This window comes from Squalius cephalus, assembly GCF_949319135.1.
Source record: "Squalius cephalus genome assembly, chromosome: 25".
NCBI lineage: Eukaryota > Metazoa > Chordata > Actinopteri > Cypriniformes > Leuciscidae > Squalius > Squalius cephalus.
Window position 1 is genome coordinate 2,294,320 of NC_137146.1, and position 15,139 is coordinate 2,309,458.

The 15,139-nt window shown below is 33.5% G+C and overlaps 1 protein-coding gene across 1 annotated transcript in view; it reads left to right on the forward strand.

Annotated features, from left to right (window-relative positions):
• Positions 1-14,231, forward strand: part of scn5lab (sodium channel, voltage gated, type V-like, alpha b) — a 175,836-nt gene extending 161,605 nt beyond the window's left edge. Inside the window, exons 22-27 of the mRNA XM_079862460.1 lie at positions 3,738-4,010; positions 6,992-7,045; positions 7,128-7,269; positions 7,343-7,443; positions 8,218-8,488; positions 11,457-14,231. Coding sequence (XP_079718586.1) covers positions 3,738-4,010; positions 6,992-7,045; positions 7,128-7,269; positions 7,343-7,443; positions 8,218-8,488; positions 11,457-12,688 — 2,073 coding nt within the window. The 3' untranslated portion in view covers positions 12,689-14,231. The remainder of the gene's footprint in view (positions 1-3,737; positions 4,011-6,991; positions 7,046-7,127; positions 7,270-7,342; positions 7,444-8,217; positions 8,489-11,456) is intronic.
• The last annotated feature ends 908 nt before the right edge of the window (positions 14,232-15,139 follow it).

Sequence of the window (15,139 nt, forward strand, 5' to 3'; positions counted from 1 at the left end):
TATTATTATTAAATGATCATTTGATACATCTACTGTCTCTTAAAATTGTGTTAGCATATAAAAGACTGAAATAAACTATCCGAAGGAGAACTTCTGGGCCGGGTGGAGCGCATTTTCTTGTTTTCAGTGTTACATTTACAGTGTTATCTTTCTTTTCCTTCTCTTGTATGCATTAATTGGTTTGATTTTCTGTCAGTATTACAGGGTGTTACTGTGATATATGTGTACAGTAGTGTTTGTGCTGTCTCAGGCCCTGCGGTAGATTATTAAACAGACTGAATGAGGAGAAACAGCCAGATGATGAAGCTAGTTTCTGTCCGCTGGGAAACACCATCAGTATTCTGGATAATTGAATGTCAAAAATGGGCTTTTAGCATGTGGGAAGCCAGTGCCGCCTCGTCGCCTGCTTGTTTTCTTCATCACTCACCCACTCAGTGTTATCTTCATCTTCATCCAGACAACACCATGTTCATAGACCTACATGCTGTGCTAGAATATTATTATACAGCACATTTCATCCACAGAGATATTTCAGCCATTTAACCATTTAAGAACATAAACATGCATAAAAAATAATAAAAGTTTGATTTATAATGGATTAAAGAAACATGTAAGCTTGTTTTCGCCATGGCATTTAAAAAAGGTAATTGGTATACAACACAAAAGGTATGCAACTTAAAGTTCTGAGGGAAAAAAGTCAGAATTGCGAGATATAAATGTAGAATTCTGAGAAAAAAGTCAGAATTACGAGATTTAAACTTAGAAATTTAAAACAAATTCAGAATTACGAGATATAAATGTAGAATTCTGAGGAAAAAGTCAGAATTACAAGATTTAAACTTAGAAATTTAAAACAAATTCAGAATTGCGAGACAAACTTAGAATTCTGAGAAAAAAGTCAGAATTGCAAGATTTAAACTTAGAAATTTAAAACAAATTCAGAATTGCGAGATATAAATGTAGAATTCTGAGAAAAAAGTGAGATGTAAACTTAGAATATTGAAAAAAAGTCAGAATAGTGAGATGTAAACTTAGAATTCTGGGGGGAAAAGTCAGAATAGTGAGATGTAAACTTAGAATTATGAGAAAAAAAGTCAGAATAGTGAGATGTAAACTTAGAATTATGAGAAAAAAAGTCAGAATAGTGAGATGTAAACTTAGAATTCTGGGGGAAAATTCTGAGAAAAAAGTCAGAATTACAAGATTTAAACTTAGAAATTTAAAATAAATTAAGAATTGCAAGACATAAACTTATAATTCTGAGAAAAAAGTCAGAATTACAAGATTTAAATTTAGAAATTTAAAACAAATTCAGAATTGCGAGATATAAATGTAGAATTCTGAGAAAAAAAGTGAGATGTAAACTTAGAATATTGAAAAAAAGTCAGAATAGTGAGATGTAAACTTAGAATTCTGGGGGAAAAAGTCAGAATAGTGAGATGTAAACTTAGAATTATGAGGAAAAAATGTTAGAATAGTGAGATGTAAACTTAGAATTCTGGGGGAAAATTCTGAGAAAAAAGTCAGAATTACAAGATTTAAACTTAGAAATTTAAAATAAATTAAGAATTGCGAGACATAAACTTATAATTCTGAGAAAAGAGTCTGAATTACAAGATTTAAACTTAGAAATTTAAAACAAATTCAGAATTGCGAGATATAAATGTAGAATTCTGAGAAAAAAAGTGAGATGTAAACTTAGAATATTGAAAAAAGTCAGAATAGTGAGATGTAAACTTAGAATTCTGGGGGGAAAAGTCAGAATAGTGAGATGTAAACTTAGAATTCTGGGGGGAAAAGTCAGAATAGTGAGATGTAAACTTAGAATTATGAGAAAAAAAGTCAAAATAGTGATATGTAAACTTAGAATATTGAAAAAAAAGTCAGAATAGTGAGATGTAAACACAATTTTGGGGGAAAAAGTCACAATAGTAAGATGTAAACCTAGAATTATGAGAGAAAAAAATCTGAATTGCGAGATATAAACTTTGAATTCTGAGGGAAAAAAGTCTGAATTGCGAGATATAAACTTAGAATTCTGAGAAAAGAAGTCAGAATAGTGAGATGTAAACTTTGTCAGAAAGAAAAGTCAGAACTGTGAGATGGAACTTTAGTGTATAACTTGCAATTGCAAGATCAAAAGTCGCAATTATCTTTTTAAAATGTTGTCCCGGGGCGGAAACACGCTTCCATAAAGAAATAATAAGAAATCAATCAAAAAGAAATATGCTTATGTAATGTACAGTGTGATTTGCTGTTAGTCTGCAGTTCTGTCCAGCGCAGTGCGAGCGATTGAATGGCATTGGTTTAGATTTGCACGCTCAGTGAAAGTGAGTCTGAGAGGCGAGGAATTCCCCGTCCGCTGGCCGTAAATCTGGAAAATCATATTAAACTTCACAGCGCTTTAGAGCGACAGCAGAGAGAAAGTGCTCGCTCACACACAGCCTTTAGAAACCAGCTAAACCCCTGAATGAGTCTCAGCACTTTTACATCCAGCTAATATTTCCTGCATGTTGACGATGATGATATGGTGTTGTTGTGATTATTCCTACAGTGTTCAGAAAAATGTGTGCAAACCATGTGATTTAATATTTATCTGCGAATCTCACGAAACCTGTCGAGGATGTTTCATTTCAGCCTAAAATAAATGTAAAAAATTACATAAAGAAATTTGTTTTCTATTTTTATGTTGCATTTAAATCAAAATATTTAGGCCTAAATTTAAGACTTATGTATTTGAACTGGATACAAATTTCCATCCATTTATGATGATTCTAGGAAATTGGAATAAATGCATTTTTAAAATTTTTATTATTTAAATCAAATCAAATAGTTGCAAATAAACTATGCCATATTTTTTTTTTGCAGTGCAGAAATCTGACCTGTTTCATTTATGTGTGACTGATAAATATGAATCACATTATGTTTATTAGTTTATGTTAAAGCTATGCAATCCAAATGCATTGAAATTTTATATGCAATTACAATACATAAATCTGGTTATATTCTTATTTACTTATTTTGCATTACAGTAATGAGCATTTTCACAATGAGGCTTTTTGTCATAAAAATAATGTTTTATTGCTCCTAAAAATGTAAATGTATATTTTGATAGATTTTTCATTTCACCCATACTTGTCCAACTTAAAGTTAAAAATAATAATTTAAATAATATTCTAAAATCTAATATGTATTTTAATTATTAAACTGAAAACTGATTTGCATGCAAATAATGAAGAGAGATGTGATGTAGACTTGACAGCTTTTGTGAGATTCACAGTTAAATTGTCAAAAATATGCCAATTTATTTGATGTATTGTAAATGAACAGTGAAAGATTCTTAAAAGATTTCATCATATTTGAATATGATATTTTTAAAAAGATTTTAATATTGAGAATATATTAAATCAAGTACTTGCTAAATGCACATGAAATGCATTTGCTTTGGCATTGAAATACTTGTTTTAATTTAATTTGTAGTGAACTCATATCCTCTGATGCATTTAATCCTGTGGAGTTCAGCTTTTAATAATGTTCATGCTTTATGAATGGCTGTAAATGACATTTAAACTGCCTCGTCACATCACGAGTTTTAGATCGCTGACACGAAAGCATAAATGCCAATCGCCAAAGGCCATTCATAAATCACGATCAGAGCTGGATTGACAGCGCCTGGTGTTTGTTGATTGTGGTGTGAAGTGTGTGTGACGGTTCTGCGTGTCTCGTGTGGTCTCCAGGTGGTGGTCAACGCTCTGATCGGGGCGATCCCGTCCATCATGAACGTTCTGCTGGTGTGTCTGATCTTCTGGCTCATCTTCAGCATCATGGGGGTCAACCTGTTCGCTGGGAAGTTCGGGCGCTGCGTCAACAGAACGGGCTTCATCTACAACGCTTCCGACATCAACAACAAGTCTGAGTGTCTGGAGATGAACAACACACAGTTCTACTGGACCAAAGTCAAAGTCAACTTCGACAACGTGGGCGCAGGGTACCTCGCACTCCTGCAAGTGGTGAGCTTTTACACTTTAACCATTACAACACATGCTAGATTTGACATTTTTAGAAAATTATTTCAATTATTAGTTGTAACTTTAAGCTGGGTGATCAAAATATTTATTTTTATTAAAAATAAGTTTTAGGAGCAATAAAACATTTTTATGACAAAAAGCGAAAATTACTGTAATGCAAAATAAGTCAGTAGGAATATAACAAGCTTTATGTATTTTAATTGCATATAAAATTTCCATGCATTTGCATTTTTAATATAAACTAATAAACATAATGTTATTCTTATTTGTTAGTCACACATAAATGAAACAGGTCAGATTTCTGCACTCGAAAAAAAATACTTGCATTGTTTATTTGCAACTTCGACAACGTGCTGAGATTACTCTTAGTGGTGGAACGGATCACAAAATTCACGGATCGGATCATTTATATATATATATGGGGGAGGGGGGGGGCTATGCTTTTCACTTATTACTGAAGTTCTTCGATACCACATCAAAACTACTAGCCGAACTGATAAAGTTCACACATTATTAAAAACAAGTGAACAGTCAGTAATAAAATAAGAACAAATACACAAATTACAATCAGAGATGAATACTAAATAACAAAGTTATAAAGTCTAACAGTAGTGTTCAGGTACAGACATTAATAATGAAGCCTAAATGTAAAATAACACTATTTCTTCACTGTAGAAGTTAAATATAGGTTAATCTGTTAAAGCTGTATTCTGTTGTTTTATTAACATTAATGACACAAACGACAGCAGGAATATTAGGCTGTCTCTCTCTCTCTCTCTCTCTCTCTCTCTCTCTCTCTCTCTCTCTCTCTCTCTCTCTCCCTCTCTCTCTCTCTCTCTCTCTCCCCCCCTCTCCCTCTCTCTCTCTCTCTCTCTCTCTATCTCTCCCTCTCTCTCTCTCTCTCTCTCAAAATTTCAAATTCAAATTCAAATTCAAAATGAGCTTTATTAGCATGACTGTGTAACACAATGTTGCCAAAGCATCAACATATTATATATAAATAATAAAACAAATAAAACATATATGTATAGATCATGTCATATGTAGCATAGTAAATATAAATAAATAGATAAATAAACACAATTTATCCTAATAAATGAATAAATACAGTGGGTCTCTCTAGAGAATTAGCTGACTCTGGCGTTGTGAATAGCTCTCTCTCTCTCCCTCTCTCTATCCCTCTCTCTCTCTCTATCTCTCCTCTCTCTCTCTCTCTCTCTCTCTCTCTCTCTCTCTCTCTCTCTCTCTCTCTCTTAACGCGCGAGTCCTGATTTTTGCCTCTTCTTCCGCATTTAAAATTGTTTGAATGTGTAAATTGTCAAGACAAAACACGTCCAAATTATAAACTTTCCCTCTATGATGGTTAATACAGCAGTTTTTTGAACTGTAAAGTTAAAGTGCGATCCGTTCCACCCCTGCTTACTTTTGTTGGTTTTCTTCCGGCCACTTCCCACCTCTGTGTGTCCGAGAGCGCGGATCAATCAACAAGGCAGTGGACGTTTATATTTAGCCTTTATCCCGAACTTTGTGCCCAGCAAGAGCTTTTGCACTTCATTCTTCAGTTTAACTTAGTTGATGCAGTCGCCTAGCAACAGGCCACTTAACTCCTGTCATCACTTCCTGTGACTTCGCCCAATACAAACCTTTCAGTAATTACCAGTAACGAAGGAGAAAAGACCAACCGTAGGGATTCACAGCACATATTTGCCCAGTTCTACATCACTACTTAATTAAGCGCTTCTCTCCTGCTTTATTATAAATCTCATTCTTGATGAGTACAAAAGATCTAAAGATGACAAGAGCAGAAGTAAAAGAAAGTATTTCTAATCTTATGAACTCTATAACTTTATGTGCATGTGATAAGTTCGGGCGACATAAAAATGTATACAAAATATTTATAGTTATTAAAAAATAAAATAGATTTTGATATCATTTAATATTATTCATTTTTTTATTATTTTAATGGATATAAAATACACTATTTTTCATGTATACTACAATTTTCATGTTAGCTTCATAATTCAAATATAAATTCGATTGTACTTCATTTTAAAAGAAAATTTATTATTTTTAACTTTAAGTTGGATAAGTATAAGTTATATGAAAAATGTATACAAATATTTAGTAATTGAAAATAAAAAAAATGTAGGAACTTCATATTAATTTTTTATTATTTCAATGGATATAAAATATACAATTTTCATGTCAGCTTATTACTTACTAATACTTTTTTTATTATTAAAATTAATTAAATTATTAATAACATTTTTCAAAGCATGTGCAGCATGTTATTTAATATTTATCTGTGAATCTCACGAAACCTGTCGAGGACGTTTAATTTCAGCCCAAAATATATTTAAAAAAATTACATAAAGAAATTGGAGCTTATTTACAACCAATAGGATTTTTTATCAAAATTATTTTTAACTTTAAGTTGGAAAAGTATGGGTGACATGAAAAATTGTTAAAAAAATATTTATAGATATTAAAATAGAAAAATGTAGTAAAATCCAATTTTTATGCCACCCACAGTTTTTCATCTTAATAATTTCATATATATATAAACTATTGGTGACATGAAAAAAGTATACACATATTTATATAAAAATGTCACCCACACTTTTTCAAGTTAATGTTAAAAATAATCATTTAAATTAATATTAAAAATAAAATAAAGTATTTATGTGAAAGTGTCATAATTTAATGAAACAGAAGTTGCGCTCATCTTTTCTTCCCTATTGTTCCGTATATCCGAGTGAAACGCTTCGGGAACGAGAACAGATGTGGGCGGGGCTTGATTTTGTCTGTGAGGAATTGATTGGCCGGTTGTGGTTTGCTATTGGCTGATCTCATGTGAGTGACAGGTTCTAGCCCCGCCCTCGTCATCAGAGAAGAGAAGAAGTTATTCTGATTCAAGATTAGCAGAAACATGCTTTTAACAAACGGTTTGTGCTCTTCTCAAGGCCACCTTCAAGGGCTGGATGGAGATCATGTATGCCGCAGTCGACTCGCGATCCGTAAGTAGATCATAAACCCCATATTCAAACCCATATAAAAGTTCTGTTTGCTCATTTGAGTGTGTATAATGTGATGAATCAGGTGGAAGAGCAGCCCATTAAAGAGAAGAGCCTGTACATGTACCTGTACTTCGTCATCTTCATCATCTTCGGCTCCTTCTTCACGCTCAATCTCTTCATTGGTGTCATCATTGACAACTTCAACCAACAGAAACGAAAGATAAGTATTAATGTCGGTGTGATCATGAGTGTAATAATATAACGGTAATAATAACAGCCGTGTTTGTCTGCACTTAGGTGGACAGGACATCTTCATGACGGAGGAACAGAAGAAATATTATAATGCCATGAAGAAACTGGGATCCAAGAAACCGCAGAAACCGATCCCAAGACCTCCTGTGAGTAACTCAACGATCATAACATCTCAGAGAAACCACAATCACAATCTAGTGATTTAAACCTGACATTAGGACTTTATGTTATATTATATTGTTATAGAAATTATATTATATAAAATGTAGTATAATGACCATAAAAAATATACATTTGTCATGCCACCCATGCTTTTTCAGCGTATTTTAATTATATAATCACTTAATGACTCATTATATTATATTAATTATATTATATTATATTATATTATATTATATTATTTTATATTATATTATTTTATTTTATATTATATTATATTATATTATATTATTTTATATTATATTATATTATTTTATATTATATTATATTATATTCTTTTATATTATATTATATTATATAAAATCTAGTAGAATGACCATGTTAAAATGAAAATAAACATTTGTCATGTCACCCACACTTTTTCAGCATATTTTAATTATATAATAAATTAATGATATATATATGTATAATTTTGTATATCAAAAATAATAAGTGTAGTATAATGACCATGCAAAAAAATAATAATTTTTGGTCATGCCATAAAAAGTACAAATATATTTTTTATATTATTATTCACTTTTTTTAACTAATTGTAATGACTATAAAAAAAGTATGAATTTTTCCATGTCATTTTTTTGTTTTTGTTTAAATTATTATTATGCATAAAATGAAGTAGAACAGTCTTACAAGCTTAGATCTCCAGCGCACACACATGTTGATTGAGTGTGTGTGTGTGTGTGTGTGTGTGTGGATCTCCTCAGAACCCGGTGCAGGGGTTCTTCTTCGACCTGGTGTCCAAACAAGCCTTCGACATCATCATCATGTTGCTCATCATCCTCAACATGGTGACGATGATGGTGGAGACGGACGAGCAGTCTCCCAGCCTCGAGTACATCCTTTACTACATCAACCTGGCCTTCATCGTCGTCTTCACCGCCGAGTGCATCATCAAGATCATCGCCCTGCGCTGCTACTTCTTCACCGTCAGCTGGAACATCTTTGACTTTGTGGTCGTCATCCTCTCCATTGTGGGTAAGGATATAATACTGGAATTAATAAAAACTCATAAAATAAATATTTCCTTAAGGCTCTCCACCAGCAAGGGCTCGTCCACGAAAAAAGAAAAATGTTTTTCTTTTAAAAAATCAAGTTATTAATTAAGTTGGATTTGAAAATGTCCAATATAAATTGAAAATGGATCAAAAAAATTACAGTTATTAAAAATAATATATTTTTAGAAATGTTTTATATTATTTAATATTATGCATCTTCTACTTATTTCAATGACCATAAAATATACTATTTTCATGCCACCTACACTTTTTCCAGCTTAATAATTAAAATATATGGTAGAATGTTAATTATTTAAAATTATTAAAATTATTTTTTTAAACATATTTTGGATTAGTAAGAATGTAAAAATATTTATAGTTATTAAAAAATAATAAAATGTAGAAAAGTTCAATATTTAATACTATGCATCTTTGAATTATTTTATTGTAAATTATTTAAAAATTATTAAATTCATTATTTTTAAACTATGTATGGGTGTAAGGGTGACATGAAAAACATATAAAAAATATTTATAGTTATTAAAAATAATAAAATGCCGTAAAATACATGTTTCATATTATTTTATATTATACATTAATGATCATACAATGTACAATTTTCATAGCACAAACACTTTTTTAGTTTAACAATTAAAATATATATTAGATTTTATATTTTAAGAAAATTATTTAAACTATTATTTTTAACTTGGATAAGTTTGGGTGACATGAAAAATCTATCAAAATATTTATTGTTATTAAAAATAATAAAATGCCATAAAATACATGTTTCATATTATTAAAATTATTTTTACTTATTTTAATGACCATACAGTATACAACTTTAATGCCACATACACTTTTTCAGCATAATATTTAAAATAAGATTAAAAAACTATGACTTTAATAATAATTTTCTTCTTGTCACCCACTTTCAACTTAATATTAAAAATAATAATTTAATATAATAAGCAAAATAAAGTAAAACAAATGTAAAATATTATATTTCTGCACATAACAATTGTCAAATAGAATTAAATTCTGTAATATCCCTCTTTGTAATGACCTTGGCATTACATCTCAAGGTCTGAAGACATTCAGTGCAGTTTTGTAGCACTTCACCTACTAATAAACAGTCAGCCGCTGCTTAAGTGGTCCAACGAGGCGTTTTCCAGACGAGAGCGAGAGAAAGGTCAGAGGTCAACAGTGGCGTCTCTACAGAGCGGGGTTGGTTTAAGGTGAAGGTAATTTGAGCGATGGAGGCTGTCAGCTGCTGTGATTGGCCAGTGATTGAGCTTCTAAACGCTCGTCTGCTTCTCGACAGGGTTAAAAGCTTAAAGACACACGTCTCAGATGTTGTAGAATCCAGCAGTTTGACTCCTAACGGGACCAGCTTGACCATAAATCAGGAGTGGTCATGGTTAGTAATTGGTCTGGTCACGATATGACGTCTAGATTCGGGGGTTCATGTACAGTATGTTGTCCTCAGCTCCGATATTTGATATTCTTGCATGACAAAAAGTATTAAAAGCTGAACTTTTAGGCTGGTCTAACAGCACTTATAAATGATTGAGACGGCCAATCAGATCACAGAAGGTGGGCGTTACTGTTCACACAGTCCAATCGGATTCATTTCCAGCACGACACTTTATTTTTTACCAGTGAAAGAGTGTGAGATAAGACTAATCTAAGTGTTTACAAAAGAAATGCAAATTACTAACGCAAAATATATTATGTTTGTTAACATTAGTTAATATAAACTAACAATGAAAAATACTTCTAAAGCATTTATTAATCTTAGTTCATGTTAATTTCAACATTTACTGATACATTATTAAAATGTCTGTTAATAAAGCTCTGTGAACTAACAATGGACGGATGGTTTTTAATAACTAACGTTAACAAAGATTATTAAATACTGTAACAAATGTTTTGCTCGTTATTGTTAATTAATGTTAATTAATTACTTTTATATTTAATAAAAATACAAGTGTTCATTGTTCATGTTAGTGCACAGTGCTTAATATTATCAGATATAACTTCATGTTGTATATTTTATGGTCATTAAAAAAATTAAAATTTTCATGGCACCATTTCTTTTTCAGTTTAATAATTAAAATGTGAAAATACGAAAATAAAAAGTGTGAATCATAAAAAATAATTAAAATATGTATTTTCCTTTTTTAGAAAATTATTTAAATTATTAATTTTAACTTTAAGTTGGATAAGTATAGGTGACATGAAAAATCTATCAAAATATTTATTGTTATTAAAAATAATAAAATGCAGTAAAATACATGTTTCATATTAACAAACAATATACAACTTTCATGCCACATACACTTTTTTTTCAGCTTAATAATTAAAATATATATTACACTGAAAAACTGTGAGTGACATGAAAAACGTACACACATATTTATATAAAAATAAAAATATTTCAGAAATAAATTACTTTAATCATAACTTTTTCATGTCACCCACGTTCAACTTAATGTTAAATACAATTATCAGATACAACTTATGATTTAAAAAATGTAGTAAATGTAGAAATAAACTAAAATCAATAAATGCAAATTTATTGCTGATTTATTTATCTAAAAAAAAAAAAATATATATATATATATATATATATATATAATTCTTTTTATATATATATATATATATATATATATATTTTTTTTATATATATAAATATTACTATTTAGGTTTAACTTATTTCTATTTCATTTTCATTTTTAGTTTTTATTTCCAGTTAATTATTTTAGTGCTTATTTCACTTATTTCAGATTATTTCCAAGGCCGTTTCGAATTTTCGAATTTGATTTAATTTCAGCTTTTCAGAAACGGTTAATAGTTTCAGCCCTGATGCGAACAAATCATTGTTAGTTGATGTGGTCAACACATGAGATCTTGCCCCTCTGATCAGTGTGTGTTCCTCACCACAGGAATCGTTCTGGCGGACATCATCGAGAAGTACTTCGTCTCGCCCACGCTGTTCCGCGTGATCCGCCTGGCTCGAATCGGGCGAATCCTCCGGCTCATCCGCGGGGCGAAGGGGATCCGCACGCTACTCTTCGCCTTGATGATGTCTCTCCCGGCGCTCTTCAACATCGGCCTCCTCCTCTTCCTCGTCATGTTCATCTACGCCATCTTCGGCATGGCGAACTTCGCCTACGTCAAGAAGCAAGGCGGCATCGACGACATGTTCAACTTCGAGACGTTCGGGAACAGCATGATCTGCCTTTTCCAGATCACAACATCTGCCGGCTGGGATAATCTTCTCAATCCCATCCTGAACAACTCTCCCGAGGAGTGCGACCCGGACGTTCCTCACACCGGGACGAACGCTCGAGGAAACTGCGGGAATCCTTCGGTGGGAATCACTTTCTTCGTGACCTACATCATAATCTCGTTTCTGATCGTGGTGAACATGTACATCGCGATTATCCTGGAGAACTTCAGCGTGGCGACGGAGGAAAGCACCGAGCCGTTGAGCGAGGACGATTTCGAGATGTTTTACGAGGTTTGGGAAAAGTTCGACCCGGAAGCGACGCAGTTCATCGAGTACTCGAAACTCTCGGACTTCGCGGACACACTTTCCGAGCCGCTAAGAATCGCCAAACCCAACAAAATCAAGCTCATCAACATGGACTTGCCGATGGTGAGCGGAGACAAGATCCACTGCTTGGATATCCTCTTCGCCTTCACCAAACGCGTGCTGGGCGAGTCGGGAGAAATGGACGCTCTTAAGCAGCAAATGGAGGAGAAGTTCATGATGGCGAATCCGTCGAAGATCTCGTACGAGCCGATCACCACGACTCTACGGCGGAAGCAAGAAGACGTATCCGCGACGATGATCCAGCGCTCGTATCGACGGCATTTACTGCGACGGCAGATGAAACAAGCTTCGTTACTTTACCGGCAAATCAACATGGCGGACGCCGACAAAGACGACGACAGTTTGCCGGAGAACGAAGGCCTTATAGTCGCCATGATAATGGAGAACTACGGCACCGAAGTCGAAGTCACGGAGACGCTGTCGGCTACGTCTTCTCCGCCGTCGTACGACAGCGTAACGCGAGTGACTAGCGAGCTTTTTCACGCTCTAATCCCGGAGGCCACGGACCTCAGCGAACCCTTTCCAAACACAGACCGAGATCGCGAGACGTTTCTGTGACGCCTTTTCCTTTGTTTACCGAATGTACCATAGCTCAACGGCGAAGGTTTTTGTAGACTGTTTTTGATTTCTCTTGTGGTTGAAGATACAAAGGGGAAAGTTGCTCTTTGACCATGCACACCTTCACAGTTTGAATGCATGAATGAGATCCGTAGATTCGCGATTAATTATCATATATAACACATTTTAATCAAAGAGGTCTTACTTAAAATGGCGTGATTCCTTTCGAGATTTGAGATTATTCGTAGGAGACTCTTAGCGGTGGTGCATCCATTTAAATGTTATCCGTCTGTCATACGCTCATACTCACGCCATCTCGGAAAGCATGACGATTACCTCTTTGTGTGTCGCTAGCGATGAAAAGGCAGCGGTGATAATTGACACGGCTGTTTGCACTTTCCGTTCGCTCGCCATGTTTTTCCGTTGACCGTTTGCGCTCGGCGTCGTCGTTATCGAGACGACCAGACAAAGACAATCAGACGTGCGCCTGAAACGGTCGCTCGCTTTAAACCCTGTCTTCACACGCTTCTTTTCAAAACCACACATTTGTTTCTATTGTGAAGTATTTATTTTGCATGAGAAAAACTGCATGGGATGGAGGGGTTAAAAGAACACTTTCTTTTTAAGGCTGAAAATAATTGTTTTGCACACGTTCAGCAATAATTTGCTACATTTAGGTAGGATGATAATGATATTTATTGGAATTAAAAAGGTGTCAAAGTTTCTACTGTAAGGGCCTCCAGCTGTAACTGTGGCTTATATTACTAGTGACGATTATGTGTTTTTCTATCTCGAACTGACATTAGGAGAGCAGTCCGCTCGGACGCGGGTTGGCAGGTTTGGTGAAGGGCTGTTTTATGTAGCAATAGATCCCAAGTGTGCCTGCTAGAACTAAATCCTGTGTTTATCATTCATCTTTTGCTCATGCATTTCTTTTGCTTTTTGTAAATCATCCGCCGACTCGCCGAGAAGAGCATCAAACTCAAAACATTACGGAAATGAAGCATGAGATTTTCTTTCAAAAAAATGAAATTTATCATAAAAATCAATTCATCTGAATCAATTGTGATGCAAACAAACCTTTCCAGATATCACTACTGTTCAAAAGTTATTGTATATTAATACTTAAAGGGATAGTTCGGCCAAAAATGATATTTAACCCATGATTTACTCACCCTCAAGCCGTTCGAGATGCATATGTCAATCTTTTTTCAGACGAACACATTTTCAGTTATTTTAGAAAATGTCTTCGATCTTTCAGTGGTTATAATGTGAAGTTATGGGGTCCACCTCCTTCAAGTCCCAAAATGTGCATGCATCCTTCACAAAAGTACTCCATCCGGCTCCAGGGGGATAAACGAAGGCCTTCTGAGGGTAATCCGTGCGGTTTTGTCGTAAAAATATACATATTTAAAACTTTATAAATTAAAATATCTTGCTTCCGGTAGCGGTCGACGCGCGTTGCGAACGAATTGAGGGTGAGTAAATCATGGGTTAAATATCATTTTTGGCCGAACTATCCCTTTAAATTAGTACTTGATTCTGCAAGGATGCATTAAATTGCTCAAAAGAAAAAAAGAAAAAAAAAAAAAAAAAGAGAGAAAGAAGAAAAAAGAAGAGCATCATCGAACTCAAACCGTTACGGAAATGAAGCATGAGATTTTCTTTCAAAAAAATGAAATTTATCATAAAAATCAATTCATCTGAATCAATTTGTGATGCAAGCAAACCTTTCCAGATATCACTACTGTTCAAAAGTTATTGTATATTAATACTTAAATTAGTACTTTTATTCTGCAAGGATGCATTAAATTGCTCAAAAGTGACAGTAAAGATATTTATAATGTTACTGTTCAACATTCGACAACACATATGAATTGTTTTCAACATTGATAATCATAAATGTTTCTTGAGCATCAAATCATCATATTAGAGTGATTTGTGAAGGATCATGTGACACTGAAGACTGGAGTAATGATGCTGAACATTCAGCTTTGATCACAGGAATAAATTACACTTTACTGTATATTCACATAGAAAACAGATGATTCACATTATAATAATATCTCACATTTTTACTGTATTTTGGATCAAATAAATGGTGACTTTCAAAAACATTAAACTTCTGAACAGTAGTGAACATGACACTGATTTAGTCCAGCATTAGAGCTCATGTTAAACCTGAGATTGACTGATTACCGTGTCTATCGTGTTCCAGTCTAAAGCGCTGTTGTGTGTCGTCTGACCCAATGAATGGTAAATAAGTATCAGATGTCACTGTGTACATTTACACAGATGAAATGACACTCGACGCGGCTTTAATTTACGGGAAAACTGATACGTGACCTGCGCTAACTACATTTACAGCCCTAAAACACACACAAAGGCTCAGTGGCTCAAATAAACTCAAGCTCTGTTCATTAATTGTTAATGCCATTTTTCATCACACGG